Source organism: Pleurodeles waltl, chromosome 12, assembly GCF_031143425.1.
Source record: "Pleurodeles waltl isolate 20211129_DDA chromosome 12, aPleWal1.hap1.20221129, whole genome shotgun sequence".
Classification (NCBI taxonomy): Eukaryota; Metazoa; Chordata; class Amphibia; order Caudata; family Salamandridae; genus Pleurodeles; species Pleurodeles waltl.
In genome coordinates this window covers 546,470,164-546,485,805 of record NC_090451.1, presented here as the reverse complement: position 1 = coordinate 546,485,805, position 15,642 = coordinate 546,470,164, and the positions used below count along the sequence as shown (strand labels likewise).

The 15,642-nt window shown below is 43.1% G+C and overlaps 1 protein-coding gene across 2 annotated transcripts in view; it reads right to left on the bottom strand.

Annotated features, from left to right (window-relative positions):
- The window catches only part of CENPT (centromere protein T), an 834,768-nt gene that overhangs the window by 475,593 nt on the left and 343,533 nt on the right, over positions 1 to 15,642 (bottom strand). For both annotated transcript variants that reach the window (XM_069217597.1, XM_069217596.1), the window contains exon 6: positions 7,847 to 7,931. In XM_069217597.1, coding sequence (XP_069073698.1) covers positions 7,847 to 7,931 — 85 coding nt within the window. The remainder of the gene's footprint in view (positions 1 to 7,846; positions 7,932 to 15,642) is intronic.

Sequence of the window (15,642 nt, the reverse complement as noted above, 5' to 3'; positions counted from 1 at the left end):
TGGACTGCAACTGCATGGAGTCTCCAGGAGCAATTCATGAAGCGGTCTGTTTGACAGTGAAAACTGGTCCTGAAAACATCACCCTACTTCCCCCAAGCGTTTTCAAAACAGAGCTAGAATACTGCTCAAAACGTAAGGTGTATCAAACAATAATGGACTCAGCTACAGCAAATAGGATGAAACCCTACGTAGAATTTTTCCTTGGATACACAGCAAGTGGAGTGATATTCTTGCTGAGGTCGGGTAGTCTTCCCACTAAGAACAATGAGGGGTTGGGTGGATCTACTGCAACAAGAACACATGCACTTTTTATGCCAAGGGTATTTACCATGTGGTGTTAGTTTGCCATGACCTGAATTCAGCATAGAATGTTTACAACCACTTTTTTTTTAAAAAAATGCCACATTGTCAATGAAGTCTGTCAATTTATACAGTTTCCTTCAAATGAACGTCTGCTATAGTATTACTAATTTTCAAAATGTTTTCTGAATTTGTATTCACATTATTCTCTTGTAACTGAGATTTATTGCTATTAAATGTTCTGTAGATTGCTGTCAAAGTCTATATTAATATAGAAAAGACCTCAAAATGACATGGGGAAGAAGTGTCTACAATCTAGAAACAATATAATATGGGGAACTGAGGTCCTTTTGTTTTTCTCTATTTTATACTTTTCGTCCCTCAAATTTGACTGTTCAGGGTAGCACATAATGATGGACAGTACAGGCATTTTGGAGAGGCTATGCCAGGAACTTTTAACAGTCACCCCATTTCCTCCTTAAGTGAGTGGCTCTGTGAATGGGGGTAGGGGGGAGGACGCCACATGCCTGATATGTGCATCAAAATGCTAACTATTGGGATCTAGAAGTGGAAGGCTGGGTCTCAGAAGAGAGATAAGGGTTTTATGATGTGGGCCAATGTTTTGTTGATGTAGAAGTAATCTTGCAATACAGGTTACCCAACATGTTAAAAATACAAACAGAGGCGGTATGGTGGGTAAGAGAACAAAGGAACAGGGGATAGGAATGCTACTATAAGCAATTGCTAGGGCTTAGACATATTGCAAGCATACCTCCAATTACCTTTTGTACGTTTGATGTACCTCCCTAACTGGCAAGGGTTTGCCCAGCCATGGGGCCCGTGCTGATGTGCAACTGGAACCAAGTTACACCCAACTGAAGAGGCCCAATCAGGCCGAAAGCGATTTTGGGTTGCTAAAGTTCTAATTCAGAGATGATCTAGCTTATATTCATCATGACAGACCTGCGTTGAGATGTCCAACTCCCTCTGTACAATGTGAAACAATCTACAGAACTGTGCCTTTATGATTAACTTTTTTATACAAACAGAAGACCATTCACAAACATGATCCATCCCAGTGTTTGTCAGAGTTGGGAAATACCGCCGGCTGATGCAAGAACCTGCATGTGCTATAGCATGCACACTGATGTTGCAGGGGAAAACACAACACAACTCACATACTCGTCCTCAGCTGCAAAGAAAAGTGGTGCCTTGGTGACTGGTAGGGCATCATCCACCAAAGATAAAACAAGATAAAAATACAGAGTGTGAGTACTATACAGTTCTTAAATTAACAATTTAGCTCAGTTAAGTCTAATTTTATCATGAATATCTCTCCTGTGGGGGGAAATCTTTGCAAGGGTTTTGCTTGGCCCCACAAGCAGAAGCCTAAATGCTCCTGGAATGAGGTGAACACAGACCTCCGAAAATAACGTGCACATATAAATCTTATGAAATGCAGGAGTACTAAACAAACTGCTGAAAGATTATCTAAGATGGTACCAGTGTTTAACTTGACCCAGTGGTTGCCGATGGGGCCCACCTGCACTCATATTCGGGGACTGCCACATATTTTACCTCATCAGATTTTGACTGTAAGCACAAGAGGGAAAAACACACAAAGAAAAAGACGGCAGAAGAAGGAAAAACTGGCAAAAAGGGAGCAGGGGGGGGGCGGGGGTGGGTGGTGTTGATCGGCAAGAATAAGGTAAAGGGGCATCATCGTTTGTAGGTATTTTTAAAGAAGCCTGAGGTGAATGTAAGACCAGGCAGTCTTGGTATTTAGTGCACCAGTTTTTAATAGCACAACTCCAGGAGAGGCTTGAGAACAGACACGCAATCTTTTACATATTAAGAGCAGGATGGGATTATACATGCCGTAAAGGACAAGACCCTACCAGAATCAATACTAAGTAAAAGTCAGCCACATGAACTAGCCTAATGTAATGTATAGTGATGAGCACAAAAAGGACTAGCCTCACACAATTTTTGCTAGGAATTCCTTATGAGGCAACAAATGGCTAGATTAGTCGATGCAAGGGGGAACCGACCTTAGCTGAAAATACACAGTGGTGAGGATAAAGCAGGAAAGAATAATCAGAAACAAGAGGTCCCTAAAGTTATGTGGACACTTTCCTAACAATAAACAACCACGACCAACCCCGACATCCTAAGAAGCGCTGATGGATGTTCTTTGCCACAGAGAAGTAAATCCAAGGCTGAAGCATGGTAAGTCTGCGATTGCACTAAAAGATACACAACAGCATCCAGTGAAGCTCCACAGTGAAGTGTTAGGAGAGTGAGGAGAACTTGCTATATTACAGGTGGTTACAACAGCATATTCAATTTTCTGTCAAAAGCCCTGGCAAAACCAACGAGTATGACTTTTTATTAGGGCAAAGGAGATAATGGTTAGGCAACTGTGTGTTTTCCAACAGAAGTTCAAGACACAATATCCCATACGAAGCATCTTTTTAGGCTAAAGCAATACAGAAACTGGGAATTGTGCTCCTTGGTGAAAAGACAGCATTAACAGAGTTAATCTGTAGCATCAGCAGAGTTATGAAAGCGAGTCAGAAGAGGATATTTGTATTTTAAGTGGTGAAATTAACAGACAAAGCAAAATACTGCATAGTTAATGCTTACAAATATGGGTAAGGTATCTTGAATCAAACCTATGCCCCTACATTCGAGGTGTAGTGAAAGTAGGTACAGGATCCCCTGTACTACTCTTAAATCATGGTCAACATGTTTCTCGCTAATTAGTCAAAATGATCTAGTGCGATTCTTCAGGACCAATACACCTACCTAATCCTTAAGTAATATATAGCCCGAATTCGGGAATGTCATGTTTAGCAGGAACCCTCCGCATATTAGAGGATGGGCCCCATCGGGGAAAGCACCAAGCTTGCGTGGTCCAATAAGGTTTTAGGAATGTCCACGTCTTACGGCACCACCTACACCAGCTCGATGCTCCCGGCACTGTAATTGAGCCGGTTTCCCCGATGGGACCCATCCTCTAATATGTGGAGGGTTCCTGCTAAACATGACATTCCCGAATTCGGGCTATATATTACTTAAGGATTAGGTAGGTGTATTGGTCCTGAAGAATCGCACTAGATCATTTTGACTAATTAGCAAGAAACATGTTGACCATGATTTAAGAGTAATACAGGGGATCCTGTACCTACTTTCACTACACCCCTAATTTAGAGATTTAGTGACAACTACCAACACTTTTTGTTTATTTTTTGGGGAGTTTAGACCTTATTTTATTCTCTCCTCACACTCTTGTTTTTAATCATGACAGAGGTCTGATATCTCAATAAATGATGTTTTACCTCTAGTCATTTTTAACAGCTTTTCCTTTGCATACCAATCCTACACTAGTACACTTTTTGTCCGGCTGGTTACCATTAGAAAAAGATCTCCGGCAAAGAGCCCATCTGTGGGGCCAGTCAGCCATTACAGTGCTGGCCTGACGAGTAGCATAGCCCAATGATGAAGCATGTCACCAAATGGTGAGTGAGGGCTCTTGCTTCAAATATTTGGACTGCCGGGACCTGTGAACTATAGGTACATACTCTTACAGTGGAACTGTGTATATCTTTTGATTTATATGTTTGATGGGAGCACTATACACAGGACCAGGACTTTGTTTCCGAACCTCCCATATTACTTTAGCCCCTCCCCAATTTTTGTTGTTGTTGATTGCAATCCTTATGCCACAGTTAGAAACCACCATTCAGGGATGGACATCAGTAAGCTCTGGAGGCCATTGTAATGCCCATAATGGCAAAAGGTATGCCACCAATGCCATGTCAAGGCGACAATGCTAAAGGGTAAGGCTACCTTCAAATGGTGTCATAATTTGTCCTGTGGAGCCATCATTGTACCGCTACAAAAAATATGTTACTTACCTGTAACATCAGTATTCCAACATTGGTATCTTTCATACACTAGCATGACTGAATAATTCCCCACTGGCATGCTGTGAATACTCAAATTTCAAAAAGCAACAAATAGTGTTAAAACGGTCCCAAGCCCAAACACCAGTGTTTGTTTAGTAGCACGTTATTCTCTTTTGAAATGGCCCAACCTTCAACTAGTACGGTGAACGTGCTGAGCACATTACCCTCCCCCCTTTGGATGTCATAGTTCAGATTTCTACACAACATCCAGTGTGGGACCCCAAATAGACATATAGGGTCCCACACTGGACCGCTTTTTAAGCATTTCAACATTTTCTTTAGCTGCCCAGAAACCCTGCTAGTCCTTGCTTCAGTTACACTGTACTAACAGTTGTTTATGCAGTTATTTGACTTTCTTCTGGAACAGGAAAAGAGTATAGCTGTCTTCATTACAGAGCAAAAGAGGTCTTGTTGTGTAGGTTCTCATTATCCAAATGAGGCTACTGGATTTGGGCGGCAGAATCACCTGATTTGCGGGGTACTGAGTACAACTCAACACCATGTAACGCCGGTCAGCCTAATCCAGGTTTTGCAGCTCACTGGCAGCGCCTCATCTCTGCCCAAGGGCAGGGATGATTGTGGCAGCCGGGCGCAAGACAAGAAAGACTCCTCAGGGGAATCGTGGTTGATCAGATCTCACCCCTTTCTCTCGGTTACATTAGTCTCACACGGGCAAAGACAAACAGAGGCAGAATATAGGTCAAAAATGACTTATTGAAGTAACTGCATCTTGGATAAAATGGCATGCACTGCAGTAACTAGTATGATAAAACACTAAAATCAAAATTGTGACAGAGTGTGAAACACAAAACCAGCCCCACTATACTGTCACTAGGAGTGATATATATATATTTCCTACTTAAGCTATGTTGGAGCACAGCGTGATAAGCCCTAAACTCCCCTTCAGGTTTCCCCCATGGGAAGACACCATCCCTCATAACTGAGCAAGGAAGCCTGTTGTCTAAAAACACACCACCCTCATGTAGGCCAGGGATTCGGCAGTCTAAGCAAGCAGCTGTAGCGAAGACGTTCAGCAATCAGCATGCAATCGGGGTCATCTGGCTGGAATCTCCCTCTACCGTGTATGGGGCAGGGAAGTGTTTTTTTAATAAAACAATTGATATTTTAGGTAAAATGTTCCCAAGTAAGGATGTGCATACTTCTGTGAATGTTGCAGACACAGCGTACCATGTTTCCTGGCAACCCTATCTGACTGCAGCCTTGAGGAAGCACAAAGTGCAATGCTAACAACATGATGCTCTCCAAGGCAAAGTGAATAGATTTAAAAAAATAAAACAAAACAAATCTGGAAATGTGGCTAATGCTAGAAAAACAAAGCAATGCTGAATAAAATGTAACTGGGCTAAAGTGTACAAAGGCAGGCCTAATTTGCTAAAATAATGTGCCTAAAATATGGCTAAAACAGCTGTACAACAGCCTCACTTCAAAAATGGTTACTCTTGTGGACAGCGAAAGATCTTTGCTGGTGACTTTAGTAAACAGTGTCTATACTGCTTGTACCGCAAGCACAAGCTGTTTCACTGCGATATTTGCAAATAATTTCCATCAAAAACTAAGCTTCAGAAAGGAGGCTGGCCTTATTTCTTGAGGAGAGTAAAAAGGACTCCCCATTCAAGCAGGATTCTTGCTTGTTAGAAGAGGATTCTGTACACAGTCCTACCCCAAGCCTAGCCATAAGGGTGGCACTAAAAAGGGAAAATTCAGAGCTTCCTGAACTGGGATTCTCAGATTACACCGCCAGTCAAACCTCACAAAAGCAGGGGGGAAGGATTTGGGGGGGATAGTGGATCTAATTTTTGTTCAATAAGGCCTCAAAAAAGACTTAAGAGTCCTCAGTGCAACAAAAGGGACAAACAATTTGGGCCTTAGACACTCTGTAAGTCTTCGAGTCAAACCAATCAACAGTGACAGCTCCACTATCGACTGCCAAATCGCAACTGATGACCTGGTCAGAGTCCATTCTGTCAAATACCAGCCTGTCAAGAAAACAGTCAATCAAAAGAATTTCTTGAGTTTGTTGATGACAGCGCCAGCATATATTTCAGTGAGATGGCAGTGATGACCAGATTGCAGAGTATTCTTATCCTGACATCACTAGAGATGCTGCTATAGTTTGAGAATTCACTGCTGTAGTGCCTACAAACTTAACAGGACAAATGGTTGAATGGAACTTGGGGCTTGCATAAGTGACTTGGACCAATCCTCAGATACTGCTTGCAGTCCTGTATAACTAGATGATCCCCCTTAAATAGTACAAGGCCTGGAGAAAATACTGACACAAGTATGAGGGACATAGTGACCGACTTTTTCCAGCTTGCCCTATCACTCAGTAGAAATGCTGCAATTATCTTTGCCCAGGAGCAAGTTAGCAGAGTGTAGTTGGACATGGAAGGATGACAAACAGAGAACTCGTATCCCTCACTGGCCTAATAAGGTAACCTTAGCTATCACTGGGGCACAAGCATTTGAAGTTAGAGAGCGCGCCATTGCTTTATTGTCCTATGGTGATGGAGAGTTTCAATGATGAAGATTTCATACCTGAATGTCCAGTCAGATTTGCAATGAGCAAATCCAATTAATATTTTACTTGTACACTTCAGAGATCCACTCAGCCTTGTCTAACCGGTCAATACCACCTCCTTCTAGGCTGCTCTGACTTCTACGACTGCCCCTCTGACTCTAATACACTTCTACCCATAATTAATACTATCAATACATTGCTGTAGAGACATGCCTAAAAAAATATCAGACGTGCCCTCTTCACCTCCAGATACTGGATCTGAATGCCAGTAAATGAATTGTACACAAACCTGAAAAGACTGGGTGTAAAAGCAGATTTGACCTCACCATCCATAAACAGCATGCATCAACCACGTACAAAACATTTCAACTACCAATGACAAATACTATCTAGAAACCTCACTCAAGATGAAGAGGGAGCAAGAGGTCAACTACTCACAAACCAATGAAAGTTCAAGTGCATCTCTCTTACCTGGAAATAACTTCATCACCACACTTTCAGTCCCAGAATGCACTTCTAAGTCTGTTGTGATCTATAGCGCAGTCCACAGAACTAAACCAGGTTGCCTTGTTTCTTAATGCAACACCTGGTGGCACCTACACTACAAAGCACACCATATTGATGTTGATGGAAATCTAAAATACTCACAAAGAAAGCACTACACAACATGCTTTCTATGCATATGAATGACGATTGAAGGATGTACCCACGCACCTCCAACTTGTTCATCCATTAGTGCAATTTACAGAAGATTGCAAAACCCGTCATTCATAACCTTCGCCATACTAGATTTATGCATTCACTCTGTCTCACCCTAGTGCACTATTGGGATTATTAGGCACCCCATTTTTGTTAACACCTATTTCCCACAGGTCATATTGTAAGAGGCTCAGCACACCTCAGTACCCCCATAAGTTGGCTATGTATCCTGTTGAAAGGGACTTACAATTCATTAATAACCCCAATAATGTACATAAAATACTGCAATGCATAGTGCCAACTATTTTTAACTGTAACTTTAAAAAACAGCTACCTGGTTTGTGTTGTTTCAAGTTTGGAATCCAACTGGGGCTTCTTTGTCACTCTTCTACCAGGAATTAGAATAGGTACTTCAGGAACTGTAGGGAAGAGAAAATCAGTCATAATTTATTTTATAATACACATTTCTGTGAACCTTTTTTTTCTGTTTTTCAAGGATTAGAAGAATGCTACTTGAATTAAATAAGACAAATCAGAGACTATTTTGCCATTATGGATTTTTAGAGTAACTATACATGTGAAAAATACTTTTCAGTAATTGGCAAGAGAGAACAAAGATAGCAAGGAGGTGTGGGTTTCAGATGAGAGAAAACTTTCAGATGTGAATGTCATTGCCATAGAAGGCCTGAAAGGTCTCACTTTATGTAAAGAGCTTGTTTATGGTTGGAAATACACTTCTTCCTTTTGCAATGAGTGCTGTTGAGTTTGTGGAGTATGTCAACTAGGCATTGAAGTTGAGTGATGGCTTTGTAAGGAAGGTAGGCATGTTGGAAGACAAATACCTCAAGGGCCTGTTATTGATGAGTGATCAAGCATGGCTTAATTTGGCCAAAGTGACATGATGTACTGTTCAGGTAAGCAAGCAGGGTGGTCTCTGAGAGTCTGCCAGGAGTTAGCTGCCTCAAGCCATCCTTTTTTAAGTTTGATCATGCTTTATTGAAGACAATGCAACAGTATAATTATGGGGGGCTGTTTCCAGGAATTAAGTAACAGACTGGTGCAAGGCTAAGGATCCTCCGAAGGAGACTGTGATCAAGACTTTAGTCACACTTACCTGTTGTTATATCCCAGTGTTTGCTGTAGGACAAGATTAAGATTTCTGTCTGAAGTAATCATTTACTTATCTGTGCTATTTCTGACCGATCCTCCAAGTGAGAAATCTTCAGTTTACAGTAAGTCCACAGACTAGATGTACGAAATGTCAGAAATACTTCCTGCAAACCAAAAGGTGGCACAATCAGCCTCCCTTATGACTTCATTCTACCTGTGAACAACGGATCGTCCAGTTGAGATAGCCAAAGTGGAAGGCTTTAAACTCCAAGCTAGGAGTACAAAGTGCCAAACTTTTCGAGCCCTGTGAAGGGGCTATCAGAATGAGTTGTACTTTGTCTACCTGACCTTCTTCAGAATCCACAGGATCAGAGGTGGATGTGTAAAGGCGCACGGTGGGTTGAAGGTGAACACATCTCCTAGAATCCATCAAGAGGGAATCTCTAGAGTGCAAAGAGCTATCATAGAGTGTTTTGGGAGGTGGCAAAAAAAAAAAAAAAAAAGGTCTACCATTTACACACCATCGCTATGGCATAATGTCTGCTGCCAACACAGAGTGCAAACACCACTCATGGTGAGCAAAATGATGCCTGCTGAGCTCACCTGCGATTATCTTGAGGGATTGGCTAGAAGAATCGCTGTCAGTAAGATCTTATGAAGTGGCAGACAGTACCACAACTTCAACAGAGGGCACATGACTCCACATCTCCCCGCCTGTTGAAGTACATCAAAGCAGTTGTGTTGTTTGTCAGCACCTGGACAGACATGTTCTTTAAAGAATTCAGAAAGGTCTTAGGAGCCAGTTGTATGGCACAAAGCTCCAGTACATGTTAATGCTACTCCACTGGAGAAAAGCGAACTCTGGGTGCCATTTCTTCAAAATGACCTCTCAAACCAAATATGACAAATCCATTACCATTGTGATTTCTGGAGCGAATGCAGCCTTCAGCAAGTCACAGTGGAATCCATCATCCATTGTTGGCAGTTCTAAGCCAGTTTATCAGAGATAAAGATCCTTTCAAAGAAACTACCCTAATATTGGGCCCACCTGCATGTGCCACTAACAATGGGATATCAGCTGGATGAAAGTTGCTTAGAGGCCTAAAGCCTCAAAACCATCAAGGCTGGAAAAGTATCTTGTTTGAAACAGTCAAAAAAGATTATATACATTTCATCACATTTACTGTCTTGATAATGTGATTAGTATAACGCATGACAACAGACATGATGAGGAATTTGTATAGTATATGACTACTCAGTCAGTGTCGGCGGTACTATCATCTTCTCCGAATGCCCTTTCAAACCCTCCTATGCCTCCTTACGGATCCTCTGACCAGTTAAACTTGATAGCCCACGGATTGTGCTTTACCATTTTCTCCACCACATCCGAACAGTGTTCCTTGTTTTTTCAGACCACTGTGATTCAACTCTTGACTGCCACATATAAGGGCATCAGTGTTTCTTTGTCCCTAAAAGTTCTTGTGGTGATGTCTTATCAAAGATGCTTAGGAAGCCTAAATTTAAGAACCCTAAATATACATTCCCAATATTTCTGGAAGCAATAACTTGTAATTAACATATTGCAGACTGTCTGTGTAACGTTCCAAGCATCTAGGACATAATACATGATACTTCAGGTTTCCACTTAGCAATTCTTGCTGGAGAAATAAAGGCCAAAATAATTCTGTAATGGATACCATAATCTGCATTATATGTGATAGAGCTCTTAGCATGAATTTTGATATTTTGAAATTCCTGTCCAGTTTGTCCATTTCCCATCTGGTCATATTTAGAAATACCTTCTGGAAAAAGAAGAATTATTCAAAGGAGACTGTAGGAGGCTGGACTGGCTTGTAGTGAGTACCAAGGGGTACTTACACCTTGCACCAGGCCCAGGTATCCCTTATTAGTGTAGAGGGGTGTCTAGCAGCTTAGGCTGATAGAAAAGGTAGCTTAGCAGAGCAGCTTAGGCTGAACTAGGAGACGAGTGAAGCTCCTACAGTACCACTAGTGTCATATGCACAATATCATAAGAAAACACAATACACAGATATGCTAAAAATAAAGGTACTTTATGTTTATGACAATATGCCAAAAGTATCTCAGTGAGTACACTCAGTATGAGGATAGCAAATATACACAAGATATATGTACACAATACCAAAATATGCAGTAATAGCAATAGAAAACAGTGCAAACAATGTATAGTCACAATAGAATGCAATGGGGGCACATAGGGATAGGGGCAACACAAACCATATACTCTAGAAGTGGAATGCAAACCACGAATGGACCCCAGACCTATGTGACCTTGTAGAGGGTCGCTGGGACTGTAAGAAAACAGTGAGGGTTAGAAAAATAGCCCACCCCAAGACCCTGAAAAGTGGGTGCAAAGTGCACCTAAGTTCCCCAAAGAGCACAGAAGTCGTGATAGGGGAATTCTGCAAGGAAGACCAACACCAGCAATGCAACAACGACGGATTTCCTGACAAGAGTACCTGTGGAACAAGGAGACCAAGTCCAAGAGTCTCGATCAAGTCGGGAGTGGGCAGATGCCCAGGAAATGCCAGCTGTGGGTGCAAAGAAGCTGCCACCGGATGGTAGAAGCTGTGGATTCTGCAAGAACGACAAGGGCTAGAAACTTCCCCTTTGGAGGATGGATGTCCCACGTCGTGAAGACTCGTGCAGAGGTGTTTCCGTGCAGAAAGACCGCAAACAAGCCTTGCTAGCTGCAAGGGTCGCGGTTAGGGTTTTTGGATGCTGCTGTGGCCCAGGAGGGACCAGGATGTCGCCAATTGCGTGAGGGGACAGAGGGGGCGCCCAGCAAGACAAGGAGCCCTCTCAGAAGCAAGCAGCACCCGCAGAAGTGCCGGAACAGGCACTACGAAGTGGAGTGAACCGGAGCTCACCCGAAGTAACAAAAGAGGGTCCCACGACGCAGGAGGACAACTCAGGAGGTCGTGCACTTCAGGTTAGAGTGCCGGGGACCCAGGCTTGGCTGTGCACAAAGGAAATCCTGGAAGAGTGCACAGGAGCCGGAGTAGCTGCAAAACACGCGGTTCCCAGCAATGCAGTCTAGCGTGGGGAGGCAAGGACTTACCTCCACCAAACTTGGACTGAAGAGTCACTGGACTGTGGGAGTCACTTGGACAGAGTTGCTGAGTTCAAGGGACCTCGCTCGTCGTGCTGAGAGGAGACCCAGAGGACCGGTGATGCAGTTCTTTGGTGCCTGCGGTTGCAGGGGGAAGATTCCGTCGACCCACGGGAGATTTCTTCGGAGCTTCAAGTGCAGAGAGGAGGCAGACTACCCCCACAGCATGCACTACCAGGAAAACAGTCGAGAAGGCGGCAGGATCAGCGTTACAAGGTCGCAGTAGTCGTCGTTGCTACTTTGTTGCAGTTTTGCAGGCTTCCAGCGTGGTCAGCAGTCGATTCCTTGGCAGAAGGTGAAGAGAGAGATGCAGAGGAACTCTGATGAGCTCTTGCATTCGTTATCTAAGGAATTCCCCAAAGCAGAGGCCCTAAATAGCCAGAAAAGGAGGTTTGGCTACTTAGGAGAGAGGATAGGCTAGCAACACCTGAAGGAGCCTATCAGAAGGAGTCTCTGACGTCACCTGCTGGCACTGGCCATTCAGAGCAGTCCAGTGTGCCAGCAGCACCTCTGTTTCCAAGATGCCAGAGGTCTGGAGCACACTGGAGGAGCTCTGGGCACCTCCCAGGGGAGGTGCAGGTCAGGGGAGTGGTCACTCCCCTTTCCTTTGTCCAGTTTCGCGCCAGAGCAGGGCTGAGGGATCCCTGAACCGGTGCAGACTGGCTTATGCAGAGATGTGCACCATCTGTGCCCATCAAAGCATTTCCAGAGGCTGGGGGAGGCTACTCCTCCCTAGCCCTGACACCTTTTTCCAAAGGGAGAGGGTGTAACACCCTCTCTCTGAGGAAGTTCTTTGTTCTGCCTTCCTGGGCCAGGCCTGGCTGGACCCCAGGAGGGCAGAAACCTGTCTGAGGGATTGGCAGCAGCAGCAGCTGCAGTGAAACCCCGGGAAAGGTAGTTTGGCAGTACCCGGGTCTGAGCTAGAGACTCAGGGGATCATGGAATTGTCTCCCCAATGCCAGAATGGCATTGGGGTGACAATTCCATGATCTTAGACATGTTACATGGCCATGTTCGGAGTTACCATTGTGACGCTATACATATGTCGTGACATATGTATAGTGCACACGTGTAATGGTGTCCCCGCACTCACAAAGTCCGGGGAATTTGCCCTGAACAATGTGGGGGCACCTTGGCTAGTGCCAGGGTGCCCACACACTAAGTAACTTAGCACCCAACCTTTACCAGGTAAAGATTAGACATATAGGTGACTTATAAGTTACTTAAGTGCAGTGGTAAATGGCTGTGAAATAACGTGGACGTTATTTCACTCAGGCTGCACTGGCAGGCCTGTGTAAGAATTGTCAGATCTCCCTATGGGTGGCACAAGAAATGCTGCAGCCCATAGGGATCTCCTGGAACCCCAATACCCTGGGTACCTCAGTACCATATACTAGGGAATTATAAGGGTGTTCCAGTATGCCAATGTAAATTGGTGAAATTGGTCACTAGCCTGTTAGTGACAATTTGGAAAGAAATGAGAGAGCATAACCACTGAGGTTCTGAATAGCAGAGCCTCAGTGAGACAGTTAGTCATAACACAGGTAACACATACAGGGCACACTTATGAGCACTGGGGCCCTGGCTGGCAGGGTCCCAGTGACACATACAACTAAAACAACATATATACAGTGAAATATGGGGGTAACATGCCAGGCAAGATGGTACTTTCCTACAGAGACTAGCTTAACATTTCCTGTTTTTTTCATGAAAACAAGTGGTCTATAAACTGCATGCATTTGAAAAGTGCTGTACTAGGAAGCATAAATTCTGCCTTGAAGGAGTCAAAAAGTTTGAATAGACCTTTGTGAAAGAACTAAACTACATTGCAATGATGCATGGCTCCTGCCAAATACTGTAGAAGGTATAACTGAAGATCGCAGGAGCCTCAGCGTGTCCCCAAAAGGATCTTATGATATGCAGTAGAGACATTTTCAACTGAACGTGCTCATTTTTAATAGCTTGTTCTTATTTCTTGCTTCTTGACTGAAGTTTTATGTATCCACACTTTTTTCACCTTTTGTACATTTTCACTGTGCAATCACTTTTTGATAACATGTATTGTTTGTTCAAATTCATGAAATGTTAGGAGTAAATAGCCTCTATGTAGGTGCCAGAAAAGTTATTTAACTTTTTTTTTTTTTTTTTTACTTACTGAGATCTGAAAATGTGGTGCCCTAAAAAAACATTTTTAAATTAATAAGTCCTATGAACCACTGTTACCACCTACCCTTTAGTAAGTCCTACATCACAATATATGATTTGGTACGTTCATTAAACTGTATGCATAATTTCTATACAGACTATGATACACAGTATTCTCATAAGAGAAGATGCCTCAGAGAAATCTGCCTCCCAAATTGGAACTGTTTATGCTCCATTGGAAATCCAGCTGAGACTGAGTGGTCTGAGTAAAACGCTGGAGTAATTATATATGAGGCTCTCTTTGACAATGAATGTGATGTCAATAACAAGTTATGTGCCTATTGTTGGTGGGATATAGAAAAAAAGCTACACTCCCTATTTAATGACCCAAGCGCTGCCATAAATCCATTAATCCCAATGTTGATAACACAACTTTGAAAGCTAAAGTACCCTTCTTCAATCGCCTCAGATTATTAGAGTCACTAGTGTCTAAAGTGCAATCTAAAATATAGTTAAAGACTAATTCTGTGAGGGGTATTTTCCAACTGTTAATTCAACTATAAGACGGCAAAAATCCTAAGGTTGTCTCTATTGGGAGCATATAAAGAGCAAATTGTTAGCTGTGAGTCTCTTAGTTGCAATATAAAATCAAAACAAGTACTGGAATGTATACAGTCACTCCAAATGACTCATGTTTTGGTCATAGTGCTCACGATAAACTTGAGGCATCTAAAAGATGTTGGAGAGGATGCCTCAACCGCAACGTATCATGGCATGTTTCATCGCAGGAATCTTCTCCATACCAGAGTAGTTAAATACAACTCCGGAGGACTCAACCAAGCTGGGAGTCCTTACGTAACTGTTTATTCTGGTCTTAAGCAGGGATCCAGTATTAAAAATAACTAAGGGTAATCTCAAACCTACCTTTTTATTAGAGGGTACTCTCAATATGATTAAAAATTAATCTGAGAGAGATTTTTGGTGAAATACAATGATTTACCCATCCTATTTCATTGTGAATGTTTCAACCAATTTCCGTAGACCAAGTGGACTTAGGTCTTCTTCAGGGCCTAACTCTTCCCTTCCTATATACTGCATGCCCTCCATGCAAAGAAATGAGGCGTAAGGCTCTCGCCCCTGTCTTGTCTAGTCTCCTATTCTGGGATATAGTCTAGTGCCATGGTCATAGCCAGGGTGCATCTCCCTTGTAGTCACATAGTCAGAGAAGGTGTGCCGAAAGCACCTAGGCCACTCGCCAGTACGTGGTAGCAGCATACCGGCGAATGGCCTAGGTGTTACAGGCTCACCTTCTCTTTGACAAATGTCTGACTATTCACACTGTGACACTAACTCTGGAAATAGGCTGACCTTTGTGAGCTTTTGTGAAGGCTACAAAAAGGTGGGCAGACCTACAAAAAGGCTTAGTCTTTTCAATATAATAAATGAGAGCACATTTAACATCTAAAGTGCATAGTGCTCTTTCTGCAACAAAGTCTGATTTGCAAAAGAAGACTGGAAGTTCAACTGGATGGTTAAGGTGGACCGGGGAGTCCACCTTGGGCAGGAACTTAGTGTTGGTTCTCAGAACTACCCTATCCTTCCTCATCTGAATGAAAGGCTCCTGTAATGGGAATGCCTGAAATTCACGAATGCATCAGAGAGCTTATTGGCCCCAGGAAAAAAACACTTTCCAGACGAGGTACTGGAGAGGGCATGAGAAGGGG